This window comes from Amia ocellicauda, chromosome 18 (genome assembly GCF_036373705.1).
Source record: "Amia ocellicauda isolate fAmiCal2 chromosome 18, fAmiCal2.hap1, whole genome shotgun sequence".
Lineage (NCBI taxonomy): Eukaryota > Metazoa > Chordata > Actinopteri > Amiiformes > Amiidae > Amia > Amia ocellicauda.
Window position 1 is genome coordinate 16,055,987 of NC_089867.1, and position 19,079 is coordinate 16,075,065.

Sequence of the window (19,079 nt, forward strand, 5' to 3'; positions counted from 1 at the left end):
TTTAGATAATGGAAGATTAAGAAATAATGTTATATACATTCAGAAATATCTGTATTTAGGATATTAAAACAATTTATTTCACGTATTTTCTTGTGTTTGTCATGAACAACGTTTCAGAACCTGCCCGAGGGAAAAGGTTGTTGTTGTATTGATTCTTGTCTTACCACAATTTTGAATAATGTCGTTGTATTTTTCACTGAAGTAATCTTTCACATATTTTCCACATGTTCTAGAGACTTTCGGCACAGATCACAGCGCTCCCCTCCTGACCGTTTCAGATCGAGGCTTTGTGTGGCGGCTTGGTTTGTGAGAGCCGAAGCCTCATCCATCTTCACTGCCTCTCATCACCACTGCGGGAGAGAGTCTCTACTGAGCATGCTCTGAACAGCTGCAGCATTCTGCCTTCGATGTGTGTGTGTGTGTTTGTAGCGGGGGGGGGGCTGTCTCAGTATAGAGGCCAGACTCAGACTACACTGGAGCACAGTGCGGGAGGCTGCTGCAGCTGGGGGCGATCTGTATCAGGGCTCAACCACAAACTGGCAGAATGTGACACTGAAAACCTGACAAAGGAATGCAATGACAGATGGAGGGGTGCTGAAGGGGAATGAAGCACAGTAAATATGGGGAGAGAGAAAGGATGAAGAGGGGAGAGTGATAAAGGAGGGCAAGGAGAAAGGCATTGGATTTTCCACTGTGGATGGAGCAGGAAAGAGGAAGCCCTTTATTAACAGAAGCAGTTTGCAATATTAAGCCTGTTCTTTTGCAGTGAATCCGTTTGTGCAGACTTCCCTGACTTCAATGAGGCGAGAGTAACGAGCTGGGGCAGGTTGGGATGGTGTCCTGAAGACCTGTGTCGTTGTGGTCGCGAGTCTGGTGTCGGGAGCTGTCTTTCTTTCCAGCCTCCCAGTGCAGCAGGGCCAACACGGGCCTGGCTACCTGGGAGTCTGACCCGTGTCTGTGCACTGGGCTGGGGTCCGGGCCCGGAGATGTACGCCTTCTACTCTCTGCTCGTCTATATCTTCTACACGCTCTTCAAGAGGGAGGAGTCTGCGCAGGAAGAAGAAGGACCTTCTACACAGGTAGGAGACACCATCACCGTGAGAAAACCCAGCCAGGTCCCGCTGTGCCAGATTTCACTGTCCATTACCTAATGTGATAATGGTCACAGCCACAGGATTTGGGACACTTAATAAATGTCTCCTTGTTTTCAGAACGGGCTTTTCTTCCTAAAATGTCATCAAATCTCCATCTCTGTTTATATATGTGTGTTTTCCTGCCGATCTACATTGTTGTTGTAGTCAGCTGTTGGAAGGTAAAATGCTAATGCTTCATATTTTCCCTGTGATATATATATATATATATATATATATATATATATATATATATATATATATCTAATTACAGGTCAAAACAGTCCTGATTAACGATTCTGCTCACTAAACTTGAAAACATAAATATGCTTTTTTGTAGTTCTGAGGGGACATGAGCTCAGAGTCCTGCAACAGTTCTGGTGTGTTTTGATTTCCTCAGGAACCAGACATTGTCTCTGTGAGAACAAAGAGCTTGAGGGGGAAAAATGCCCCCCCACCAAGCATGCGAGAAGATGGCTGTAAAGGGCTGGAATACTCTGAGGGTAGGTGTCCAAGACAATCAATGTGATCCATATTTGGCCTTTATATTTTGGCTGAAATATAGTGCCTGGCACATTGAGAAACTGCTGCATCTGGCAAGGTTAGCTCTCTGCACAGAAGCGACTGAGTGCGATCACTGCTGACACGAAGAAAGATGTGAAAACCTGTGTGAGAGGACATACTTTCAGGACTATAATTATACTGTGTCTCCCCCTCTCAGTCAGTGTGATATCTGTATCTTGACTGATTCATAAATGTTGTCTGCAGGCAGCAGCTCTGACAGTGATGGCCTTTCTCTCAGTGAGGAAGACGAGTGTGACGACGAAGACCTGGAGGACAGTGCAGTCTCCCCCCTGGCTGCTTTCCTGTCCTTTAAACAGGAAGCTGAAGGAAGAAGAGTTTCACAGGCCCAGGCCGAAGCCAGCAGTGGAAAGGTACCCTGCAGGAATGTCTATCGCTATTCACGTGATAGACTCGTTTTTTAATACAGAGATATACATTAATCTTGGTTTTCAGCAATGTCTTGCAATGCTGCTTTATGTGGGCCAAGCATAAAATAATCTTAGTGATGCTGTTCCTGAGGGGGTTCAGTCCTACGCGTTTCGGAGACAGAAGTGCTGACACTGGCTGTGTTCTTCCAGGCAGCCGAGTCCCCGCTGCTGACGGTGATGTCCCACCTCCTGACCTTCTTGGAGCAGCATGCCCACATGACGCAGCTGCAGCAGCGTGCGCAACAGTACCGGGTCAGGCTGCAGCGGCACCGGGCCCAGCACCGCCGGCAGCTGCAGACCCTGAAAGCCTCCTACCGCCAGCGGCTGAGGGACCAGAGTCGAGTGATCGGGAGCCTGGAGGGGGTGATCACCGACCAGCAGGACCGGCTGAGCAGCATGCCGTCTGGTGGTGAGGTCACTGCCTGGAATTGTCCAGATTCCCCAAAACACTTCTCCTTCCATGGTATATAGCAGCAAGAACATTTGTGTCAGGCCCTGCAGGAGGGAATGTCAGAATAGTTTAGTTTTGAATACAGCAAGAAACTTCATACAAGTTTGCATAACTCCGTAACTAATTTCTGTCATATTTAGTTCATAATTATTTATTATATACACTGCTCTGGTAATGTTTGCACAGGTAAATTGTAGTGCAACTTTTCCAAAGCCTATCAAGTGGCTTTCAATACTTTTTGGATTAATAGACACATTTTCATACTATTTAAAAGTGCAGCTTTTTAACACAGTCCTACTGAAAATACCTGGTCATAATGGTGGTATTCAGTATATGCCGCTGTAAACTACTAATAGTAATTGTAACTTGGACGATGTTCTTGATACCTGTGGCTTCCATTCTTGAGTATCTGTGGGTGTGTCCCTGTCAGGCCCCACCATGCCCCACCCGCCCCAAGACAGCCTTCACCAGCTGGTGCAGTCCCTGCGCAGTCTGCAGGGGGAGAAGAGCCGCATGCAGGGGGAGCTGCAGCGCCTGCACTCACAGCTGCAGCAGAGGGAGCAGGACAAGCAGCACACCACAAAGGACTTCCAGCAGCAGGTGAAGTTCTGGTCCATTGACCACTTTTCTCTTGTTTACTCTCTTGATTTTATTACACATATGTGAAGCGCCCTGTTAGCCAAGAGTGAAACTCAGCTATTGGATCAATAAATACACAGCATGACATTTTGTACAGTAATTCCTAAAGAGGGAGGGGCCTATGTCACTGTATGTATCACTCAAGCTTGATAACGGCATAGGCCCCTCCCTCTTTGGGTAGTATTCTCTTTTTCAGATAGCCGAGGTCGCATTCGCAGCCTATCTCTTAAAAGCCAGGTAGAGACAACAGAAATAAACACCCAATGTAAGACTATATTGCAAATAAGTGCTTCATATCGTTGTACTCCTGTTGAGTCTATAGAAACACCAATTCTGGAATTTGAAATGCAGTGTCAGTGGCGTATCCAATGACACTCTTCTGTAAAGCACATGTTTTCTTGCAGATTGAAGACTTGCAGCGCTGCATCGAGGAGCGTGAAGGTGAGCTGACACGGCTCAGGACAGAAACAGTGAGTCCAGTGCCTTTACCTCTTTCATTTTGATCAAGGCTGGAGAAGATCAGATTTGTTTTCTGAGAAGTCTGCTGTAACGGTGTAATGAATTCCCCTTAGCAGGATGATTTAATATAAATGTTATATGGCAACACAGATGGCAGAGTCTTCACATCATGCTTTCCTTCCCAGGCTTGTCTCTCCTTTCATGAGAAACTATAACACTCCATGTCACCGAAACCCAGAGGAAAGGAAATAAAACAAGCAAATCCTCATATATAGTATATCCTGTTCATAGTTGAATAGCTCGGGAGCTCTCTCATTGCAGTTGGCGTCAGATCTTTCATTCTTTCATTCTTCATCTCTGCGAAAGTCAATGAAAGGTGCTCAGCAGTGTTTTCATTTGATTACATGGAAAAGGTATTTTGCCTCTAGGGAGTGACAGATTCTGAGAAGAGGATGTTCCGCTTGGCAGCTGAGAACGACAGTCTGAAGGAGAGTCTCAGCGTCACCCAGAGCCTCCTGCAGCAGCTGTCCCTCGTGCCGTCTCAGTCCAGCACTGCGCTGATCAAGGTGAGCGATCTCCACCCTCACCCTGCCCAAAGCTGCCCTCTGTCCTCTCCCCCATGGAGTGGCAGGGACCTGCACAGACCCAGGCCATGGTCGAGACTAAATGGAGCAACAACTGCAAGCTAATGCAAAGTTTCTTCACGGAAAAATAATACCCAGTGCATACATAATTTGGAAGAATGAATATGCATTAAATACTGATTCATAGGCAAGGCTAACAGATTATATTGGCTACTGAATAATCAACGATATAGCTAATGGGTAGATATGTCAAACCCTCTGGTACATTTCCACAGCACCACTGCTGTAACCTTGTGGATGTCTCTGAGAAACAACAGGAAGGTTTGTTATCAATATAGCCATGTTTACCTCATCCCCCAAAAGTGTCAAAGCAAGAGAAATCAGTTGTTTTGAGAACTGAGTGTCTCTGTCTGCTACCGATTTGTCAAGACACAGAAAGAAAGGCAGATACACACAGGTTCAGTAATGTTGCTGAAGAACACTAGCAATTCTCACAAAGGGTGACTGTAAAATTGAACTGCAGAGAGCTGTGTAACAGTTTAACTGTGTAAATCTGTACCTGTGTTCTCCTGCCAGGAAAACGAGTCCCTGCGGAGCCGGGTCCTGCAGCTGGAGAGCTCCCTGCAGCATCGCGCAGAGCAGCTGTCCCGGCTGGAGAGAGACAGCGAACAGGCCGAGTGGAGGAGGAGGGACGAGATGTGCAGGCGGGATGACAGAGTGAGGCAGCTACAGCTGGATCTGGACAAGGAGAGGGGCCGGGAACCAGTGGTAAAGGTATAAACTGCATTGGAGCTTAAACTAGGGCTGAGACACCACAAAGGAGAAGAAAAGGTAGCATAGAACAGTCATTCTGGTGCATACTGTAACATAATGCAGTGCTGAACAATATAATACACAACCCAACTGCCAATGAACAATTAATCAAAACTCAAATTATATATCATGTGCCAATATAACCCACTATGAACACATTTTTGCTGTAAGTAAATGCTAGATAAAGGAGGACTAAAACTAGGACTGAAGTCAATTATTCATTGTCTGTCTGCTGGAGAGATTTCACAGAGCTCTGGCACTGCTTTCCTCCCGCAGTACGTCACTAAGACGGTGGAAGTGGAGTCACCCGGGACTCTGAGGCTGTTGGCTGAGACGAGGGACATGAATAAGCGATTGGCTGAGGAGCTGTCCATTCAGAGCCAGAAATGCAGCCGCCTGGAGGAACAGATCAGGGCGTCAGAGGAAGTGACTGCTGGTCTGACGAAAAAGGTACAAAAAACACAAAACAAACAATTCAGACCTGTTGACAGGACTGACACAAAATCCTTTCCGACAATCAAGATGGATCAGTTCATTGAAGCAATGTAGACAGTTACTTATACATTGTAACCCATGCCCCCTAATTTGTGTTTGGCCTTGTTGCATATATTGTTGTATTCTCTGTCACAAGCCATTCTGTTATTTTATTGAAAATATCAGTTCAGAGATGTTGGAAACACACAATAACTACACAATCTGTCTGTACTTTCAGGCAAAAGCCTAGGGGTTCACAGCCTACCATTCTTGATTGATTCTTAATGACACTCCTCAGATTGTTGCCTATGAGTCTGAAATCGAGAAGCTAAGGGAGGACCTGCTGAAGGAGATCGGCCACCTGGAGGGAAGAAAGGAGGAGGCAGTGAGAGAGGCGGCCGAGTGCTCCGAGCAGCACCTGCAGCACCTGAGGGAGCAGTTCACAGGTAGCAGCTCACAGCAACACCCTGCACTGTTGTGAGTTTGTGCATCACAGCGTCGGTCTGTAGTTTAAAGACTGTGCCGTCCTGCAGGTCTACAGAGCCGCCTGTCTGCCCTCCAGCCCGCTCTGCGCTCAGTGCAGGCCGACTACGGCAGTCTGCGCAGCCAGGTGCGCAGCTTTTCTGAGTTCTACGGGGCAGCAGTCAACGAAGCCAAGAAACAGGTGTGTCAGGCTGTGCTGATCATTTCATACATATATACATGCATTTATGAGATTAGTAACATCGTGGCCGTGTACTGGATGAAGCAGTTATTGAAATACACGGCTGGATGAATGATTAGTGATGTTTTATTCATGTTTTTAACCCCCGGTATAAATCGTTTGCATCCCAACAGTTTGCACCGAGTAAAATTGTGTAATTCCTCCTGTCCTCAACAGTTATGTTCTGCAATCAGTGAGATGTCTGAGGCCAACAGAGACATCCTACAGAAATACAGAAAGGAAGTGGCTCTGCGCAGGAAGTACCATGAGCGACTGGTTGAACTTAAAGGTAAGGCATTAGTTACTCTGCTTCCTGTTGAATAGTATCCTAATAACTGATGTGATTAAATGTATTAATTTAATTTAAATGTATTTGTATTAAAATGTATAGTTAATATCTTCACTCCCATTTTCCCTAACTTCTATTAATGATCCATACATAAGAGTTTCGATTTGGCATAATCATGTCCTCAATTACGTAATTCTATTGTGAAAACAGTGTGGTGTTGTGTGTGTAACTGTTGTGTCAGAGGCTGTCCTTAGAGAGACATAGACCATGTTCCGCACTGTGCAACAACACAAAAACATCTCTGAGTATATAGGGAGAGAGCGAAACACATGGATGAAATTGAAACTCTGACCTGTTGACTTATTCATGTTTAAACGGTAGAAGACATTGCAGTAAGTTGTCAGATGATGAGAGGATAATTCCGAGTCCCCTAGTTTGGCGTTAAGGGTTTTATAGAACAGGGGATACCCTTGGAAGACAGGCTGGACTGTGATACAAGTGGAAATAAGATGTTTAGGAAAGAAAAAAGTGGAAACGTTTGAGGAAATTGTAAGTTACAAGAAATTAATCGCCAACAGGGGCAGCTTTAGACCAATTAACTTGAACTGGGCAGAGAAAATCAATCCTTTCACATTCTGAATGCGTTTATTTTATTTTTTTATAAATACCTGAATGTAATGTGTAACTAAAACAAAAGTGGTTTGTATCACATGTCGACAAAATCAAATATAAACCTTTTGTGTAACTGGAAGAATTCTGTGCTCCAGCAAGGTTGGAATTTCCCCTGACAATGCAGCGGGAATGACCCATTAGGCTTTTAGTCTTGGTACCTAGATTGTAGTCTCGGTATTATAAGAAAAGGTGTCCTGTTTTGTGCCAGGCAACATCCGGGTCCTATGCCGTGTGAAGCCCGTCCTGTCTGAGGATCAGCAGGAAGAAGGACAAACCACAGCTGTGACAACCGACCCCAACAACGAATCCGCAGTGACCGTGCGGAGCAAAGGACGGGCGCGAGAGTTTGAGCTGGACAAAGTGTTTCAGCCTCAGGCTTCTCAGGATGAGGTGCTGGACACGGCTGTACTTATCAATGATATTGCATCAATAAAAATCCACACGAGCTCTTAGCCTCATAGATTCCACCAGCCGAGATCAATACAGGGTCAGATCAGATTAGCATTGGAATATTTCTACTGGTATTCTGTATATAACGTTTATTATAATTTCAAACGTAATCACTCAGTAACATTAATTGAATCTCATGTTAACCCCTCTTAAATCTGAGGCTACTCACTCCTTTGACAGCCAGGCACTGGTTTGCTACTCTGTATTCTGAATTACCTATTAACAATGAGCTGGAGTAAATGAGCTTTAACTCGGTTATGGCAAAACCCTGGGTTCTGCTCCATGAATAAAATAAGTTTAATGGTAGAAACCAACAATTAAACAACTGTATTTCTGTTTTGTAAAGGTTTTCCAGGAGATTGAACCCCTCGTGACTTCCTGCATTGATGGCTACAATGTGTGCATTTTTGCCTATGGACAGACTGGCTCTGGTAAAACCTACACTATGGAGGTATTCCCTTTAGTCCACTCCATTTCTTAGCTGAATCACTTGTGGTAAAAGAATGGAAAATAACAATTCACTCGTGACAGAGTCTTCAGTTAGGAATCTTGGATATATCTTCATAGTAAAGTACAAACTATAATAGCAGGAAAAATAAATATCAGCAGGCACTGTCCCGATGCTTTATAACATCACAGGGATGTGTTTCCATCACATCTTTTGCCCTTTTCTCAGGGAAGTGTTGAAAACCCTGGGATAAACCAAAGGGCTCTGAAGCACCTTTTCAGTGAGATGGAGGACAGGAAGGGGATGTGGGACTATGCTGTGACCCTCAGTTTAGTGGAGATCTACAACGAAGTGCTCAGGTATCCGTCTGCCATCTTCCTCTGAGTAATTCGTACCCTCTTACAGGGGAGCAGGAGGAATCTGGTGTAACTGATCCCTATCTGCATATTCCATGTCTATCTCATTCAACAACGTCTTGAAAGATCACAGAGAATTAGAAAGATCAATAAATGTACTTGTATTACATTCTCTCTCATCCGTGTTAAGGAGTTCGGGTTGACTTTTACATTCACCCTCACAGTCACTACAGTCCTTTCACTCTTTTTTATTTCTTTTCACCACAACGCACAGAGATCTGCTCAGCAAGGATCCCGGGGAGAAGCTGGACATCAAGATCAGTCCTGACGGGACCGGGCAGCTCCATGTTCCTGGGCTGAGGGTCATTGAGGTCAAGAGCTTCCAGCACATCAAGAAAGTAAGTGTCCCTCCCTTCTCACTGGATGGTAGCAGATCAAACATTTTATTCAGGTTTCTTTAAATGAACGTGGTATTTGTTAAGTAAAGTAAGTGTATTTGATACTTTTGACCAGTAACTCCAGTCTAGATACATTCTCTCAGCCATTCTGGTTGTGATGCGTACGGTGGCCTTGTCTACATTTGCGCTAGTGCCGTTCTTCCCCTGCAGATTCTGGCTCTGGGTCGGAAGAACAGGATCACTTACAGCACCCAGATGAACCAGCACAGCTCTCGCTCACACGCCTTGCTCACCATCACAGTGACCGGCACTGACCTGGCCAGTGGAGCAAAGACTATAGGTGAGACCTCTTCAAGTTAAAATGGTATTTAGAGTCGTGTATGTATGTGTGATGTCTAGCTGAAATGGGGAAGCGTTTCACTCGTTGTCTTGTCCTGTGCTGCGGCCATGCAGGTAAGCTGAACTTAGTGGACCTGGCGGGTTCTGAGCGCGTGTGGAAGTCCGGGGCCGAAGGGGAGCGGCTGAAGGAGGCTCAGAACATTAATCTCTCCCTGCTGGCTCTGGGGGACGTCATCCAGGCATTGAGGGGCCGGCAGACCCACGTTCCCTTCAGGAACTCCAGGCTGACCTACTTGCTGCAAGACTCGCTGGGAAAGGGAAACAAGACTGCGATGGTAGTGCAGGTATGGTTCCCAGAGGGATGTCAGACACAAAGGGTTGATTCCTAGACTAGGACCTTGGCATTGTTTTACTATACTTGTCACTGTATAGACCAAGCAAGCTGATTGTCTGTCTCTCTCTTTCAGATCTCCTCGTTGGAGAGGAACGTGGGTGAGACCTTGTGCTCTCTGAAGTTTGCACAGAGAGTGTGTAAAGTGGAGCTGGGCCCTGCGTCACGTAAGATTGAGTCTGCAGGACACTGTGACTTTCTCTCTTAATCTGGTGACAGAGAAAGAGGGCAGAAGACGATTTCAAAAGTCAGTGACTCAACCCACTCCTCCAATTAAAGGGCTGAGTTTAGACGGGTCACTATAATGTGACTAGGATTTCAATCTTATTCTTACCATTTTCCAAACATATTCAAATTTAAATCCAGAAATAGTGCCTGCAGCTCTTGGCTTGGCTTGGCTTGGGCAGATCTGCATGCTAAACATTTTTCTTCAACACACCTATGATGCTGTCTGTGACACGCCACTGGTTTTAAAGTTATCATTGGTATTATTACTAGACACTCAAAATGTTATTTGAAGAATTTCCTAAACATTAAAACAAAATATACTCCAGAGTATATAATTGGCTCTGTTCTTGAGATTGGCTTTGGATGGTGTGACAGACTTAAAACAGGATCCATGAAGTGGATATTTCTAATGTTAAACAGACACGTGTGCTTAATGTTCAATTAATACTGAAACAGAGATCCTGAAATAGGAGGAAGGCCAAATCTTCTCAATCCATTTTATTGACTGTAACTAACTAACAGAGGTGACTTCTGAACAAGCTGAACTAATTTATTTACACTTTTGTTGTCTAGATGATTAGCATATTTGTGATCAGTCTCATCACCTTTCAGATTCAGAGCTTTGTTTAGCATGGGTGGTTACAAGTAAGATGGACTGTAATTTATTTAACCTGACAGATCAAACATGAAAACATGAATTGATTCAGTAAAAGTGAATTATACAAATAATTCATGTATATCAATGGGATTTCTGTTGATATAAGGGTGCATTAAACTGACTCAGGTAATTACAGAACTTAGCCTTACATCTGTTACTTGCAAAGTTGAGATTACGTCACTTTACACTACAAACATAAAGCCCAAACGCTTCATTTTATGCTGGAGTTCAGTTGCTAAATTTGCTGTGTTAAAGTCAACACGGGTTTGAAATTTGGCTGAACAAATTCAGTGATTTACATCCTGTCCTGTGAAGGAAATATTGATTAGATACGTGTAGCTGAAGACAATAATAAATAATCTTTAATAATCCTAACAGGATTTTACATAATTGGAATACATAGAAAATAATGTATTTGATTGACATAAAACAATAACACAGCCACTCTATATAATTAACAATTTGATCTGTTCCGTACCTGCACGTGACTGTGGCATATAGACATGGAGAAGAGGGATGTGAAAACCATTGAGACTGACATGGTAATTTCAACATACAAACAGCAGCAAAACTGTGGGCCATAAAAACACAGCAAAAAATAATTAATTTATGGGATTAATATTAACACTTTGCATGCTGGTTCTGAGAAAATGCACGGCCACAAGATTGCACTGCACCCAAAGGTCCTGATTATACTATTTTCAATTGCTCCTATTTTCGGTGAAATATCTTCTACTGACTTTTCTGCTATTAAAATACAGAACTTTCCTGTCCCTCTTCAGTTTTACAGTGTTTTGACTGTTGCCAGAAATGAGGTGTTACACTGCACTGAAGATTGCTCTTGTAAATAGGCCATGTTGGTTTAATGGTGGTTGTGTGCATCGTCTGATCCCCAGCATTCCTTCAGCTGAGCCATTTAAATGTCATTCAGCTCTGATCTGGAATTCAGAGGAGATTGTGCTTGTTATGTTATTTTCAGAACAGACAATGTGCTCTATGTTCTTATCCAAAATTATATATTAGTAGAACTATGTGCTTAATGACATTTTTGTTTTTCATATCTATTTCATTGTTATTTTTTTCAGTAACGTCCTATAGATTATTCAATAATAGTGGATTAAAATAAATGGATTGTTCTTGAAAATATTCTATTCATTAATACTGTTGTACTATTATTCAATTACATTTAAAGATGCAAACATATCCCAAACCCTTTTAGCTGGCCTAAAAACCTCTGATTGCACTGGCTGACAAAGCAGGCAATGCTTTACAATAGAAGCAACTGTCCATTGTCCATACCACTGAGTATGTGGAAATAAATATGTATTAGTGCTTAATCTGATAGGACATGTACTTCTTGAGTAGACATGGATATATACTATGCATGCAGTTATTTTAACAAATCTAAAAGCATATACTGTATACTATAGCATACTTTTGCATTTTTTTTATAAATGAAATTGCTATAGAGTTTTGTTATGTTTTTTTGTGGGGGGGAGGGTGTCATGAGGTTGAAGAATAAGAGAAACTGAGTATATAATGGGTGCTGAAAATAGATTTTCTGGGCTGCTCAATTATTTTAATGTTTACTTTGTTTAAAGGCTGGGACACATATTTGTTTTTTGTAGTATAAGACAGCTAATTAACTAATTAGTGAACCAATGGAATGGAGACGCATTGTGTGAAATGTTCATCACCCATGTGAACAATTCCTATAAAAACACCGCAGAGGGGAACTATCCCAGTCCCGCCTAGTCGGTTTAGTGTGTTAGTAGCAGTGTATAAGTAAAATATCTGTGATTTTCCTGTTCCATTCTATCATTTTAGTAATTTTAAAACTTATAATTGTAACCTACATTGTAATCGTGACTCCTGTCAATAACCCAAAGGAAAACTCTTTGGTGTTTCAGGAAGTGACGTTTCAGCAGAAAAGTCTACTTCTTCAAGAGCAAGGGATTGTCTTACCCCTGCAGCTGGGGCTAGTTCAGTGGCACAGCGAGCATATGGCTCTGTGTTCACTGGGACACTTTGAGATTGAAAGTAGCCTTTAAAAGAGATTAACATTTTAATCTGGCATTATTTACACCATTAACAAGTGGAGTCCCACTGCACTGCAATAAACACATCAAATAAAGGCTCATAATACATCCATATGTGTCTCGTTTGCCGTTACTAATATGACAAAGTTCCTGTTTATCTTGGGTTAATGAAAAATACATTTTAATAATGCTGAATGTAATATTTAATGAATTAATTGTGCCTGATCTGGCCACTGCACACATTAGGAATGTAATACTGCACTGTATTTGACTTGTTTTGTTAGGACCTACATGCCTATTGTATATTGGTGTATATTGTATTTTGCATTTATTGTAATTTACTGTATTATGCAAATCTTTTGAGAAGTGTATTTTGTGACAACAGCAGGTCGCCCTGGCTAATGGCGTCTGCAAAATAAAGAAACAAAGGCAAGTTCTCTCCTCATCACATAAGTAGAGTTGTACCAGTGATAGTGAACCACAGATTGCTGTTGGATGGGCTATGAAATTAAGCACCAAAACAAAGCTCAAGATATATGTGTGTGTGTGTTGTGTGTGTTTTTGAGGGAGTCAGTTCTGAAAAGCATTGGATAGAATGTTTCTCCATTTTATTAAAACATTTGAAATCCCCAAAATGCTATACATACATACATACATCATGTTTTTAACACATATTATAGGTATATATTGTAAGTACTGTGTTACAAAATATTATTTATAAGTACTTTAAATAACCTTCAAGTATCTTTTACTGCTACAGGCTGATCTCTCATTTGGCGGCATTGGTCTTATACTAAGGATTCCTCATGTAAAAAAATATGGTAAAGTGCTCAATTCCTGTAACAGTCCAAAACACTCTAAATCAAATTTAAACAGATGTAATCTAACATGAAGCTGCTTTACATTCATTTAAGAACAAAACAGGATTTAAAACTACCAATGTTGAAGTTATCCCCCTTTTATGACCTTGCTTTGTGAGCAATACAATCTTCATATTATGGGCAAACAACTCTCACAGTGCAATTCCTTTTAGATCTTAATAAAAACTGGCATATAAAAAGCTTTTTACAGTGAATACTGTTGCACAATTTCCACAAAAGATGAAAACATTCCTGGTGGAAAAGATCCAAGGTGTATTTTGAAAATGTTGTCCTGTGAGTTTTGTTTAATTTGACAGATCAGCCCGTTTCAACAAAGAATAATTGTATTGTGTTACAAACAATAAAAATGTAAAATGATTTAAATGGAAAAGGATAGGTTTTGTTTATCAACACATTCAATAATACATGCTCTTTATAACCAATTCTGAAAGCTAAAATATGTTGAAATTGATATATGGCAACTGGTTACCTTTAAACAACAAAATGGAACATCCAATCAATTTTTGCAACTGCTTATTAAGATATAGCCTTAATGATGTCATCCTATAAACATTAAAAGGTAAAAAATATATTATTTAATTTAGTATTGAATGCTTTAATTTCTGTTTCATCCTATTCCATTTGTGACCCCAGTCGAACCTGAACTCGAACTCCATACAGGTAACAAATGAAACGCATACCAAGGAATGTCATTAACAATGCAATCCTGAGAAAGATTTCTAAACATTCATTCCATCTCTGAATATCAGATCGAAAGAAAACAGTGAAGAGATTTTGTGTGATGTACAGAGTGAGACTGTTTTGTTTGTTAAATATAAAAATCTTTCCTTAAACAAATTAGTTGCTCCTGTGGGGCTTTGAGGAAGACCGGCTGGTTCAATACTGTAAATCAAAGCACATTTGTGATGGCAAACATTTAAAGCAGAGGTTCCCAAACCTCTTGGCTTTTCCCGCACCTCCCATTTGAGTCACAGCTCATGTTTGTTAAGTGTTGGAGACATCTCCAACAGCACTTTGATGTCTGGTGATAATTTGGACACACTCTCAAAAGAACAATAGTCTAGTAATAATTGTTTTCTGCTTTTTCTTGGCCTCTGGTCATGGAGGCCATGCTGCTTTACTTGCTGAACCGTTTGTTGAAGGAAAAGCTGCGCTCAGGGTCCTGTCCTTGGACAGGTCAAGGAGTCCTGTAGATCAGATTTTTCACCCCTTCATCTTTTTACCACAGTTTGGGAACCGCTGATCTAAATGATTGCACATATGTTTTAATCGCACTGTTTCTGTGCAATAACCCAACCGATTCCTTATTGACTATGAGTAGTAAAGAGACTCTCTACGACCTCACACCTTTTCCAAATCACACCCTACCCTGACGGTAATAAGGCTGCACCTGTTTTATTGGCAAAACTGATATTCAGATTACTGCAGAGACTAAGCATTTGGCATCTTCAGAGCCTTTAACAAAACCAAAAGTCTGAAATTTATAACAAGACAGTGGAAAACTGCTATTTTCTATATTATATTAGTGGTAGAATTACATGTAATGTCCTGTTGTAGTTATACTTCATGAGAGAATTACAATTTAATATATTAAGATATATTGAAATTGAAAAGGACGTTTCTAGAACATTTTGGAAGAAAAAAACAAACCGGAAACTAAATAGACAAAAAAAATGAAGCTTGAATGAGTGTGAATTTAGCAAAAATGGTTAATACATATCTAAAACTGACATTGTACATTACCATTGCATGACACATCTAGCAAGTAATCAATTGCTAGTATTCAAGCTGGAACTGCAAAGTTAATATTTAATATTGAAAAGGGTTTTCATTTGGTTTCCAAATTAAAATTCCAGATATAACTAAACATTCTAGCCACCACTAAGTTTTTTTGTTTCCATAACTGGGGCACACAGTAGGATTTTGAATGCTAATAATTTGTCTATTAAATTAAGTATGTATAACCACATTTAATATACAGGTGAATTTACATCAGTACCTGAACCATAACTGAACCAAGGCCTCTGTTGTCGGCTTAATATTTCTGATCTGAAGTGTGGGATGAAGGATTAATGCTATGTCACCGTTGTATTTTACCTTCAGGATGGTTATGCACACAAAATCCATTACATCATTGGCAATATCTTTGGTATTATGAACATTCAGTCCCTTAGGCAGGATCACCTGTCGTCCCCGTCTTATTCTGTGCACCAATAACATGGGAGTTAAACTGAACAATTATGATGGTGATGTCATCTCTGTACATACGCGCCAGCTCCTCTGGCAAGCTCAGCATTTTGGAGAGACGTTCATGGTCCACTGAGCCAAACTCATTATTCCCTACTGCGTGCCTTAAGAGATGAGTCGCTGCGTTCTGATCCTCAAAGACGGAGGATACCCGTGCCCTTCGCTCCATGAGCAAGCCCTGCATCTGCCCAAGTGTCACCTTGTAGCCTCCCACAGTGATGGGCTGCTGGAGGTGAACCCCAGTGAGATATTCACCTACGATCCTCACCACTTCTTGCCGGTGTAAGGTCTCCCACAGTCCATCGGTCCCCAACACCAGGAACCTGTCCTGGGGCCTTAGCTTGTGATGGATGATTTCAGGCTCGGCAGTGAGGTACGGGGGAGTGTGGTAGTTTGGTGGGATGAACTTGGTGTGCTCATTATCGTTAAGCTGATCGGGCCCAGACTCGAGCACTCGCTTCTGAAGCTCAATGCTCCACTTGAATTTCACGTCTCCGAAGGCTCTGAAGGGCATCAGTAGACCAAGCAGGCGGTCCTGTTTGACGACCGTCTTCTCCTCGTTCTTGGGATGCTCAGATCGAATGCGCTGGATCTCGCTCTCGTTCTGTGCATTGTGGTCATTTGATAAGGTGAGTGCTGACCACGACCCATCTTCCTCCTGCACCCCAAGCACAGCCCGGCCATCTCCAGTGTTGGCCACGTGCAGATCGTTGCCATCAACGTGGGCGACACAGGCCGTGGCTCCCGAGAAGGCCACACGGAGGACCCAATAATTGAGGAATGAGTTAGTATCTCCCACTTGAGCTTCCAATGAAAGATCATTATCTAGTCTTTTGAAGGAGTTGATCAAAGCTTCTTTAATGTCAGGGTTCTCTCCACTGTTTAAATCAATTAGTTCCTGCCAATACGTTCTCAGGCTGTTGAAATATAATCTGGAAGCTTCCTTGCTGAAGTAATCATTGGGATGCTTGTGCCACTGCAAGATGGGTAACACAGCCCGCCCGCTCTCCATAGCATTTTCGATTTCCAGCAATGTCTCGTGAGGAAGCAGAGAGACTGCAATATAGTAGAACAGCCTCTCACTCAATGCCTGGGCACAAGCACAGCCAGCATGCCCATCAAACACCCCCAAGAGCATCCCCCTTGTCTGCAGGCAAGTGGCAACACTCCTCCGATCCTCGATTGGCGCATTGGCTGGCAGCTGGTTGCTGTCAAAGCCGAGCACAGAGCTCACATTCTTCCCATCGAACTCTGGGACTTTAAAGCTGTACTCGTTGGCCTTCAGGATGCTGTTCACTTGAGGGGGGGTCAGGTTGTAGCATCTCTCTGAAGAAGATCTATAGCTGCGTGACTGAATGCCCCACTGGCTTGATCCTAAAGCTGCTGCACGGGTCGTTTTCCCTTGCACGAGCTTTACACTGTTCGAGGAGTGCGGCAGTGACTGACGGCATCGGTGCTGAACGGGGCACTGAAAGGCCGAGCAGCATATCCTTCTGATCTCCCCGCTGCGAAGCACTGCAAATAGCTGGGAGGTCACCGGCATGGTAGTAAACTGCCGAGCTTCTCAGGTTCTTATGATATATGTTCAATAATCCTATAACAGAAAATTGAGATGTATTTAGTATCGTGAATGTCATTTTTACAAAATTATCAAACAAAATCATTTAAAATGCAGCTAAACTTTATAATTAAAATCGACTGTCACTGGATGAAGATCACTGCTATTCATTAATCCCAGTGTTAACATTAAGGAGCTGAAGGTTTACAATTGACTAGGTTAAAATCATAAAATTGCATAAAACCAAACAATCTGACAACTTTTGCATTTGTTTTAATTTGACATGCTAAAATAACCCTATAGGAGACTTAACATTACATTTAATCCACCTTTCTTTACCAGTAATGGAGGAAGTTAGGACCAAGCAAAAGGCTGGGCGGAGGTCCTGCATGTATAAAGTGTATCTCATGAGTGGGAGCTCACTCTGCACTAAAATGTCCAGTTAGTCAACATTTCTTCACAGACGAACCTTTAATATAAATCAGAGTATCAAGTGATTTCTTTCGTATAGTATCTCACACCTATTTCTGGCTGGCCATAAGAAGCCTAGTCAAGAGAGGTGGTTTAAAAATACATGTGCTTGTTAAGTGTCTGTTTTGGCAGCTACTCCGGCTCTGACATTTACTGTTGAAAGGCATCGCACAAGACCCTGCTGACCTAAATACTTCAAACTAGGAGTATGTTTGCATTTTATCAAGATGGTTATGCTTTGCATTAAAACCAAACAATTAAGCATTGTCCTGCACTCTGTGGTTAAAACTAAAAGAGCACCACCTCCGCCATGAATAATCCTAATCTTTAATCACACTGCTAGTGCAAGAATGTAAATAGTGCCGAAACACTATGTGACAGACTTGCAGAATAAACACACAGCTCTGCAAATATACCCGTCATGGATCAAACACAACACGTCATATATAGACCTTTATTTGTTTAGAGATGCTAATTATTGTATTAACCAAAATAAAACGTCAACCCCCTTCAAAAAAGGGGAGCGGCATCATCCATCCCTTAAGGTCGTGCGTGTAAACACACAGTTGCCATATTGGTTTGCTACATATAGCCCATGTCACGCCTAAGCTATGCAATGCAGCCGAACAACAGGGCAACTTTGTGCAAACCTACCTTTTTGTTTAGCGAATTAAATAAAACAGAACACGCATCACATATTGCTGCTGCACAATCGTCCCGCAAACCCCAGCGAACGGGTGTGTTATTAAATCCCCAAAGTTGAGCTCAAAGAGGCACGGAGAGATCAGGACGCGATGCGCACGTCGTCTCACGCAACAATAGCTTCGTACATCACACTCACTACCATCAACACTAACCTCACTTGTACTTCAGTGGATTCAGCGCCATAGAGGTTATTATTAAAGTGTCCAACACGACGCACACCCGCTGCCCAGCATCCCAGGCCTGCTCGGTCCGCAATGCCGGAGCTCCGATTGGCTCGTCCGGCCGGGCTAGGGGGCCGTACGTCGGTCTATACGAGCTGTGATTGGCTGGTCCGGCCGGGCTAGGGGGGCGTGTGCCAGTGGATACAAGCTCTGATTGGCTGGTCAGCCGTCATTAACCACTTGCATGCCGGAGTTGCCACCGAGAGATGCGGCGCGCCGGGTTAAAGTGAACATGATCTTCAGCTGTCAACTTTTGATGTCATGCTGCAACACAGTGAGAGAGAGAGAGATATTTGTATTGATTTTGTTAGTACTTAGACTACATGCATGACAAGGAACATATTTTTATTGATTTGGTTTTAACAGTAGTGTTACACAAAATAAATACATGTAGTTTTGAGACAAAACCCAGATTCCGAAAATATAAGGGTGTATCTCATATTCATGTGGTTATGTTGTCTTATCTTATACTTTTAATAGGTT

General features: G+C 42.4%; 2 protein-coding genes across 3 annotated transcripts; one reads left to right on the forward strand and one right to left on the reverse strand.

Moving 5' to 3' along the window:
- The first annotated feature begins 172 nt into the window (after positions 1-172).
- On the forward strand, positions 173-12,946 carry LOC136713480 (kinesin-like protein KIFC3). Its single transcript, XM_066690579.1, has 19 exons — positions 173-1,079; positions 1,531-1,633; positions 1,899-2,065; positions 2,273-2,531; positions 3,004-3,173; positions 3,617-3,682; positions 4,100-4,237; positions 4,832-5,029; positions 5,345-5,518; positions 5,841-5,988; positions 6,076-6,206; positions 6,423-6,534; positions 7,415-7,596; positions 8,003-8,107; positions 8,333-8,463; positions 8,735-8,858; positions 9,069-9,198; positions 9,312-9,541; positions 9,665-12,946. The coding sequence occupies exons 1-19, from the start codon at positions 987-989 to the stop codon at positions 9,794-9,796; spliced, it is 2,793 nt and encodes a 930-aa protein (XP_066546676.1). The 5' UTR covers positions 173-986; the 3' UTR covers positions 9,797-12,946.
- A 153-nt stretch (positions 12,947-13,099) lies between these two features.
- Positions 13,100-18,657, reverse strand: pdp1 (pyruvate dehydrogenase phosphatase catalytic subunit 1). Of its 2 annotated transcripts, none has more exons than XM_066690580.1 (2): positions 18,528-18,657; positions 13,100-17,235 (listed from the first exon to the last, which is right to left on the reverse strand). In XM_066690580.1, exon 2 carries the CDS (start codon positions 17,182-17,184, stop codon positions 15,565-15,567), a length of 1,620 nt encoding a protein of 539 aa, XP_066546677.1. In that variant the 5' UTR covers positions 17,185-17,235; positions 18,528-18,657; the 3' UTR covers positions 13,100-15,564. The 2 variants fall into 2 exon arrangements, with proteins under 2 accessions (XP_066546677.1, XP_066546678.1); XM_066690581.1 differs by lacking the exon at positions 18,528-18,657 and adding an exon at positions 18,325-18,520.
- Positions 18,658-19,079: the final 422 nt, after the last annotated feature.